We start from the raw sequence: 10,068 nt of genomic DNA, 5'->3' as shown, positions 1-10,068 counted from the left end.
AACATCGGAATTTACAGGTTTTTCATATAGACTTCTCAAGCGAGTGAATTTTTTACCAATGACATACAGTTCGCCACTGGTACACGCAATGATATTCATAATAAAAAAATATTTATCATTCGACAGAAGACAATAGCTGTTTTTACCGTCACAGCGAGTCGTCATTTTATCGTTAAACATGTTTTTATATCGGCACTTTACATCAATTCCATCTAATATCGGTCCGTCATTGTGTGGTTTTTCGCATCGCATTTCAGAATTTTTTAATCCGTGTTCCGTCATTCGCTCAACTACTTCCATTTCGTGGAACCTTCTCGCAAACTGTTGCAAAGTTTTATCTCCTTTTCGGATAAGTTTTTTAAATGTTTGCATATAGTTTTCAAATCGAAAGCAGCTAAATTCATCTAATGCGCCGTATTTTCTGACGTCTGCAGCGATATGTAGCAAATTATGCATATTATACGACATATATCGCTTACCGTATATTTTTTCGAAGTTTTGCGTGAAGTGTACTAATAATTTTTCTGCGTAGTCTACGCAATCTCTGTTCGAAGCAAGATCGGCTCGAGTGAGAAGCGTGACCGCCACATGTAGTGTCATGAAGTTGTCGTAAACATCGTGAGAGACCGTCTTGTACAACGCACGGGGGGCTAAATACAAGAGGAACATCTCGAATTCTTTGGATTTCCAGTGTTGGAAATCCTTCAAAGCTCGTGGTTTCCTATCAAAGTCTATAGGGAGTGTTTTTCTAACTTGAGGAAGAAAATGTGTAAATGCTTCCTCTATCTTGTTGGACAATCCTCTGTTATGGACGCGTTTAAGTAGCAGATAAATCAGTTTTTTCGTTACCCCAAGACAAATAACGTGCATATAATCATTCGGGACACTGAATACGCATCCAAAATTCGGTATATCTTTCAAAATAGTATTCCCTAATTGATAATTATTTTTGTACATTCCACGTGCAAATTCATCGTCAGTTCGTAAATTCGACTGTATTCTCTTTGTTGGAAAACAGGCAGTATTTTCCACATATTCTCCGTTTATGGTACACCTTGTACAACTATAATAACCCGCATGGCGCTTTACTGATAGTACAAACGACTTTGCTGGGGTATCGCAAAATAATCCATGTAAATGAACTCGTACAATTCGTGATTCATCATTAATTCCATGATTTATGAAATGAGTTATATCGTCAACAAACATTTGCAAGAACTCGTTAGCCTCTCTCGGCTTCGAGTATCCATGAAAAATTCCGATTACGTGTACCTTTTTTGTAATATTTTCTGAACATAAAATAGGCCACAGACACGAGGAAGACGAGTCTGAAATTGGTAATCCATCAATACCAACTAGCAAGTCGAGTTGTTCAATTTCATTGCTTGTACAACGTTTCACATCAACTAAGATTCTTTTTAGTATGTCTTCAAAATAACAATGACAGTAATTGCCATTACTGAGAGTGACTATATTTGTTGACCTCGGTGTCTCGAGAAGTGTGCGCGGGTCAACTGGGAAGTTATGCTCCGAATAACGCCCTAAAATTGGCATCAAGTGGTACAATGCCCCGTGAGAGATGTCGAATGTTAGAGCCCAAGAACGGATTTCGTGTTTGAATCTTTCCGTTTTTTCAGTGGGGCTCAGTTCCGTAATAACATAAATTGCTTCAGTATTATCGATTTCATAATTACAATTTGATGAATTCCCGTCGCTAGATTTTCTAAAACAATCGCTACGAAGACTCGAATTGATAGATTCACAATCACTGTTGCTTACTGTCTCATCAATAGCTTGTTCAATATGTTCGTCTATATCCTGCAAAGTATGACCAAGTTCGGGTTCACATCGTTCTGTTTCGGCGTGTGCTTCTGAAACTGTATGTCTATGTTGCTCAGTATTATTATCGGCTTTTCGGTAATCAGAGCTATGATCGCGCGTGACAGAATCTCCGCTTGGCGTTAATGCGTTCAGAGTTTTCAACTCGGCATCGGTCTGTGCCTTGAGTAATCTTCTTATGTGTCGTTTACCATATATTTTGCCTTTGGCATATTCATCCATATTCTTCAACAATACAAAACCAATGATCGCCAAGTAAAGGAGTACTCGCATAACGTCTTTACTCTGCAATAAAACATTGTACAGTTTTCAATTGCATGAAATTGATGTTTACTACTTTTATAACACTAGGTTCAAAGTTTTTATAAGCCAAGATATTTAATTTTGTTGTGTTTTTTTTTATTGTTGAAGTAGATTTTTGATGGTGAGACTCCATGTTTTGAGAATATACATTTTTCAATCAAAAGCTTGATTTTATTACTATTTGTATCACATTAACGCCGTTTCCACCACATGCATCTGTTATGATATTATTGAAGCTTCAGTACCTACCTCTTTTCCTGTATTACGGTAGACTCTCGGCGAGTAGCCAAGAAAAAGTATGACACAATAATCTGAACCAAAAAAAAACGTTTAGTTATGAGAGTCCGATATAATCACGTTTTTTCAATATCTTTTTCACGTTTTATAAGAGACTTTTTATTGTAATAATACGGGCGAATTATTAATGAAGCAGAATTATCGACACTTTTCTGAGGACCTCGTGAACAGATCGTAAGCATGTGGCAAGCTCACGTGGCAAATCCGGCAAGATCACGCATTCGTTTCAACGAAAGCGCAGTTGTCGGATGCCAAAGTAACAGACACGGCAAATACATGTATCACACGCGATGCTATTGGTCGACCCTGTTGCCGATATGCTTATAATGCCGATTTGATTATAAGTAAGTATTTATTTTTTAAGATAGTTCATCAGTAAACTCGTAATAACGTGAACCTACTTGTTCTTTTGTCTTTTATAGCGAGTGTACATTTTTCGAGTTAATTGATATCGATAAACCCGAACTTGATCGTCCTACTTGAGCCATTGCGCCATAGCGAGTTGCTCAGTGTCTTTTTTTCTTTCTCTTTCTTTCCACTCAGTTTCCAATTATTTTAATGAATTTATTGTCGTTGATGGTATCATTTCTTTTTATTGAACTCCTAAAAATGAATAACTCAAATCATTGAAAGATAATTGGGACTTTACCGGACAATAATATTTGCGTTAGTTACAGTTGAAGTGTAGTTCTTGTTCTCCTCACACTCTCGAACTCGCTGGGTTTCCTATACTTGATACCATAACCCCTCTTGTTGAAAAAGTCAAATTATAGTAATATTATTCGCGGACTTTACCGGACAATAATATTTGCGTTAGTTACAGTTGAAGTGTAGTTCTTGTTCTCCTCACACTCTCGAACTCGCTGGGTTTCCTGTACTTGATACCATAATCCCTCTTGTTAAAATAGTCAAATTATAGTAATATTATTCACTCTTTTTAGAAGTAGTCCGAACACACAAACCTCAGGCCACCGATAAAGAAATCACAGAAGCGAATAGTACGTGGCTATCACAGGCCAAAACGCGTCGAATGCGAGAAGAGTGAGTGTCTGAAATTTTACATATTGTATTACTAAAAATGTAGGGCATGCAATACACTTATAACGTCAAATATTTTTTGAGTTTCACGTTACCCCCTTGGCGAAAATGTTTCACATTAAAATTTCATATACGACAGACATTCATAAACAATTTTAAAGATTTATATAATTATATATTGAATTGCAGAGCCAAACAAGCGAGATTCCGCGCTGAAGAACAGAAGGAGGCATCTAGAAGAATTAGAGAGGACAGCGAATCCGAGATGTAATCTCTTGTGAAAACTTTCCCCAGATTTGAATTATTTTACTTTTTTGTTTGATATTGTTACTTATGTGTATGTACGCTAAGGCGATTATAGAAATCTATCTATATTTTTGTTGATCTGCGCATCGAGGTTTTCGTTTCTTCTCATAAAAAAAAGGTGTTATATGTCATTAGAAGGACATATTTAAATTGCACTATTTTGTTAACGATAACGAGATTGAATAGAAATTCACATCATACCATATTCATATCACATTGACAACGACTTAATACTAAGATTTCTGCAATATTTCAAAACGATTCATATCATAGTTTTGTCCGAATATTTTAATACGTTTCAGGAATTATTTTTTTTATTAGCAGCGTTTTATTAAAAAAATTGTACCATCTTTAAAAATATTTGAAAAAAAATGATATGGAATCATTTCAAATGTTACAAAAATATTAAAAAGCAATCGCTTTTAATATGGAAAAAAATGTTCGAATGAACATTTGCTAAATATTTTTTAAATAATAAAAAATAATCATTTTATAGGTACTGTTCTAAAATATTTCTGCCACCTATAAAAACTGTCTATGATTTCAGCAATATATCAGAAAGTTTTATTTATTATATTACCCTGAAATATTGTGCAATATTTGACATAAAGACATCAACAACATTGCTGTATAATCATTTTATAGGTACTGTTCTAGAATTATTTTTTTTATTAGCAGCGTTTTATTAAAAAAATTGTACCATCTTTAAAAATATTTGAAAAAAAATGATATGGAATCATTTCAAATGTTACAAAAATATTAAAAAGCAATCGCTTTTAATATGGAAAAAAATGTTCGAATGAACATTTGCTAAATATTTTTTAAATAATAAAAAATAATCATTTTATAGGTACTGTTCTAAAATATTTCTGCCACCTATAAAAACTGTCTATGATTTCAGCAATATATCAGAAAGTTTTATTTATTATATTACCCTGAAATATTGTGCAATATTTGACATAAAGACATCAACAACATTGCTGTTGCAATGAAATATTGGAAATATTGTTGTAATGTTTTCGAAATATAGTGTGCTGTGTGGGTTGGCTTCCTCATATAGGGACTTCAAAATTCAAAAACTTGAATAGATGTAGAATCAGCTCTGTTTCGCCGATCTCCGCCAAATTTGATACATATCACGGCTGAATGATGTTCTATACTTTTGGAGAGTTGGAGCTCAATCAGTCAAAGTTGACGGGAGTTGTATTGATATATTTAATTTTTCGAAAAATTCAAAATAAAATAAAATCAAAACTTCTCGATGGATTTGGCCCAAATGCAATACCAACCAACCTTGGATACAAATCTCTTAGTCAAGAACTGTTTAGATGAGTATCACAAAATTTGGGATCGCTAGAGTGATAACGTCCTTTTTTTGGGAATTTGAAAACGACATAGAATCCGAGCCGGAGCACACACATACATCCAGACATTTTCCCCAAATGTGTTTTGGCACTTGTTTGGAACATTCTGAATATGGTAACATGAAGATGTCGAAAACAAATTTTCCACCGTCACATAACTTCCTCTGTGAGGAAGCCAAACCAAAAATCTGTTATTTTCGAGGGTACTTTTCGTCGCTTAGGAATGAATTCTTTTCTGGTAAATGTTCAATTGTAATTCGACGATATACAGAGATACGAAAGAAGTTAAATATCGTAAAACGCATTATACATTTGTACAGCAATACTAGCGAAGAAGTTGAGGGTTGTTTTCACGTCTTCAGTACCAGATATAAAAGAAACCAAAAAACATATAACGGGTAGTTTTTTATGCTCTATACATCTACAAAGTAACATTTCAAACGAACGAAAAACCTCTTAGATATGCATAGAAAAGTACATTTTTAAATAAATAATTCGCAATTTATTCATTTATTCATCGTCCTTGTGATAGATGTATAGTACACAAAAACTTCCATAATTTTGCAATTTACATCATTTTTCTATTTCGCTCTATTTACGAGTTATATTCGAAAAACTTGAAAAATTTGCAATTTTTAACGGTGCATTTCACTCCTTAAAAGTGGGGTTTCGCTAAAACAAAAAAAAACACGTGCCAAATATGTATACTAACTATGGAATCCTGCACTTCCATAAAAATCAGAGATTAACACCTCGCGCGATTTCCTTGTGAGTCTGAAAGTCGATTTAAAGGTCAAAATGGATATACGTAAACTAAAATTGAACGTGTTTAAGTGATATTCAAATAATGGCGAAGGCATAAATGCTACACGTATAAATCATACACATGTGTATCCTACATGTGCGTATCCTACGTGTACATACATATACAGCACGTTTTAGATGCCATTTGGACGTATCCTATATGTTAAATATCTTAAACGTTATAAGTACGGACTTGAAGAAATCCTACACGTGTAGTCAGATTGCACTATCCTATACATTTGGTCCGTTCCGAGTGGGACTCAATTCTATAGGACAAACTCTGCACAATTAATTCAACACATGTAGGATTTCTTCATGTCGCATATGTATATAATGTTTAAGATATTTCATATGTAAGATACGTCTAAGTGGCATCTAATACGTGTAGGATTTATACGTGTAAGATTTATACCCTCTCAAAAAATGATTACAATGATATTGAACCCTATCTCATCGTACTTTTTCCGATGAATCGAAGGAAACATTGCATTTTTACTTGTTCTTCATGACACATTTTTAATGTTATAGTTATTCAAACTTTATTTTTGATATTGAACTATAGTTTATTATTGTTAGTCGGAGTATGGAGTTTCAATTTTACTATAATTAAACCTAAAAATAAGCATTTATGCAAAAGTTATAAAGTAATGAAAACGTCATCTGGCAGACTATACGTGACGGCCTAAGTGTAAATAAATAGGTGTGATGATCTATGGTTATTTAAAATGTTTACTTAACCAATTGAAGTTTTAATTAAATAAGTATTCTATGTTTATTATTGTCTCTAAATTATATAAATTTGCAGACTTATAAAATTATTGATAATTACAGTGTGTTTACATTTGAAAACATTATGAATTTCAAGTTACGATAACAAGGTAATGCTCAAATTTTTAAAAATCCAGTTCACCATGAGTCATCAAATTACTTAAGGTTAGATTGAAAATGCTTTGTAAATGTGTGTATGGAAGTATAAAATAATTTAATTATTATGGAAAAATAAGAACGCTGTCGCTTATGAAAATTCGAAATACTGATTGAAATTGATATTTCTACAATTAATGGTAAATCTGTAACTGACTTTTTGAAATAGTGTCTCAATAAAATACTTTAAGCGTAACCAGGAATAAATGTTAAGTGTGGTTTAATTAAAGAAAAAGAGTTCATTTAGAATTATTGATATTGACTTGTAGTAAACGAATCCTATATTTGGACATAAGCAAATAAATATAAGGTTACAAAATATTTGGTTATAGTAAATAAATAATTCATTTGCGAGAACTTAATGAGTTAATTAAATTTATTTATTTATTGAATTGTATCGATTAATGATATAGTTACATCTAGTAATTAAAATTAATTTATTTAATATATTGTTTTATGAATCTATTCAATGAACTAAAATTGCTTTACCGTTATTAAACAAATATTTAATGTTAACAAAACGGTTTCTAACAGACTATATCCCATTATTTATTTATAGTAAAATCGTCTTTTGTTCGTATGAAACAAATGTGTCCAAATAAATGCCATATTTACAATAAATACTTTGAAGATAAATATTACGTTATATTTGTTTAGAATCACTAAATTTGTTTCTCTTAAATAAATAATCTACATAAAGTGGCATATAATGTGTTTCTTATTCATAAATAAAGTCTTTTTTCAGTATATTTCAATGTAACTAAAAAAACGTCCTGATGTGTTTTGCTTTTCATAATTAACTTAATAAGTAAATAGGAATAAAAATATAACATATTAAAAAATCTAGAATACCTTTCGCAATTTTTCAATATTTAAATTCGTCTTAAATGGTAGAAACAGGCAGTAGTCCGAGGAAAGGAAATAACATGAATGACGTGAGTTTGTTCTTAATTAATATATATTTGTACTTTGTTCGAATACAAAGATACATGGTAAGAGAAAATCAATATCCTGGCCCAGAACGTTAAACTCGACGTACTGTGATAAAGATAATATATCTGTGTAAATAGAGGGAAAATAAAAGTGTTTTAAACCACGGAAGTAAAAAACCAGCGAGATAAACAGTCTGGTGACTAATAACAGTATCTTTTGGCGATATACATTATATAGAGTATAGATTATATAGAATGGCGTTTAGGTGAAAATTAACATTCTACTCTTCGAATATTTTACGCTCATATAAGCATATAAATGCATTTGAGATTTAGGTAATGTACATAAAAATATAAGCATATGCTCACCGTATATGGTGGTCGAGTCGTTATCTAAGGAAAGTTCCGGAAGTCTGAATTTGAAGACTCCAATTGAACGGAGCTAAACGGAACTAGGATTTTCTGTGAATTTCGCTAGAAAGCGAAATAAATTTCGATCGCGTCGTGATATTTCATCAAACTGGGTATTAATGAGAAAAGAAACTATGCGTCACGACGCCCACGTAATGCATCGAACGGCGCATAGACGACTGGAACGCCGGGATTCTTCAGACCAGCAAGGACTGCTCGCAGAAGTTACGATGCGCGTGCGCATGCATACGTGTATGTATGTGACTATCTTGATTCATTGTGTGTGTTTTCGTGGATATAGTACAGGTTTATGGACCAAAGAGACCCAAGGTTCACCTGGGTACAGTCTATTCCAGTCTTCACATGGGAAACGAACTATTATCGTAATATGGAATTGTTTTATGATGGTTACATCCACGGCACCCAGTAAAAATGGCACAAGTCATATTTCCTTGTATTTCAGATATATTGTTTTCTGAACCTCTGTTGCACAGAAATTGTGTTAATTAAACTTTTGTAGACTAATGCTGTTATTCCTGATATACAATAAAATCTGAAAACGTATCAGCTTGTATATTTAAATCTAAACGGAAGGAAACATCTTCAATGCCCCTGTTTTCAAACAATAAGAAATACATCTCACTGAGTTCAAATATAGCATAACCTCAATTTCAATTATACATCGTATCCTCCACAAAAATCACATTGAACCTATTACCGATATTATCGGTACTCGAACTCCATTCTCATTTCAGTAGTGTAACTGCAAAATACGCATCCTTTTTACTTAAAAAAAATTATATAAAATAAAATAAAGGTTGATTGTAATTTTATGTAACTATTTGTTGATTTGACAGAATCCATGAACATATTACATCCGGATGAGAATCTTCGATCAAACTTCAAATTTTTTTAACGTTATTTCTTCTTGTATCTTTATTATATGCAATCAGTCTTTGCTGTTCGTCAACCATCTCCATCCGATATACCTCTAACAAACCATTCTAACCCGCCGCCATTCCAAACTTACGAATTCAACTCTTGAACATCATATTGACAATCTATTATAATAAACGTAAGTTATCTTATTTTACCTTTAAATTAAAATATAACTCGTATATTGAATCTGTTGTTACCCGTACTCGACGTTTCCGTATAATTTTCCGTATCATCAACCCTCCTTTAATCCTTAAACCAACTTATCTTCGCTCAACAATCCCATAAATTCCTAATTCATGGTCAAGTATACCACATCATACGTAGAATTCCAATGTTATCAGTTTTCTTAATAGTTTCCAATTGTGGATTTGAATTTCTATCAACCGTCGGTAACAATCCGTTCTGTACAATCAAGTCTCATGACCATCAACGGCATAAGGTGCAAGTAAGCGGCCGATCCGGGTAAATTTCCGAAAGATTAGACCCTAAACAGACCATTGTGACTATCCTTACGATGCTGCAGATTGCTTGTAAATATCCAACAGCAGAGTAGAGTGCATTATCACCGTATAGCTCATCAGCGTGCAGGGCTCCTGGTTTCGACATGTATATCCATACTAGTGGTACACCCGTTAAATGACCTAATCGCAGCCATTCTCGTATGGTCTCTTCCTCTGGATATTGTTCGGGGTTTGCGTAGCGGTAGAGGGCTCGTGTCTTCGCCCTTTGTATACGCCTATGCCGCAAAAATTTCTCACCGTCGTAGTGCGCCATTTCTTCTTCGTACAATTTTATAAATTTCTTTGTGCAATGTACCTCTGTAGCGATTCTACTGACTTTCTCGGGTTGTACATCAGTGGATGCTCGCGCGTGCCGCTGGCCGCCGCTGGATCATGTTAACGCTGATGTAG

General features: G+C 33.4%; 1 protein-coding gene across 8 annotated transcripts in view; it reads right to left on the bottom strand.

Moving 5' to 3' along the window:
* The window catches only part of LOC107267125, a 29,834-nt gene extending 21,123 nt beyond the window's left edge, over window positions 1-8,711 (bottom strand). For 3 of the 8 annotated variants that reach the window (XR_003059500.1, XR_003059501.1, XR_003059502.1), the window contains exon 1: window positions 2,392-2,776. Coding sequence is in view for 2 of the 8 variants with exons in the window: in XM_025084327.1 (XP_024940095.1) it covers window positions 480-2,112 (1,633 nt within the window). In the remaining 6 variants the exon portion in view is untranslated. Of the gene's footprint in view, window positions 1-479; window positions 2,125-2,391; window positions 2,777-8,176 lie in introns of those variants that run through there. The other 5 variants (XM_025084327.1, XM_025084328.1, XR_003059499.1 and 2 more) reach the window with 4 other exon arrangements.
* Window positions 8,712-10,068: the final 1,357 nt, after the last annotated feature.

The sequence above is a fragment of the Cephus cinctus genome, unplaced genomic scaffold, assembly GCF_000341935.2.
Source record: "Cephus cinctus unplaced genomic scaffold, Ccin1 Ccin1_scaffold0345, whole genome shotgun sequence".
Classification (NCBI taxonomy): Eukaryota; Metazoa; Arthropoda; class Insecta; order Hymenoptera; family Cephidae; genus Cephus; species Cephus cinctus.
This window is presented reverse-complemented; position numbering and strand designations above follow the sequence as displayed.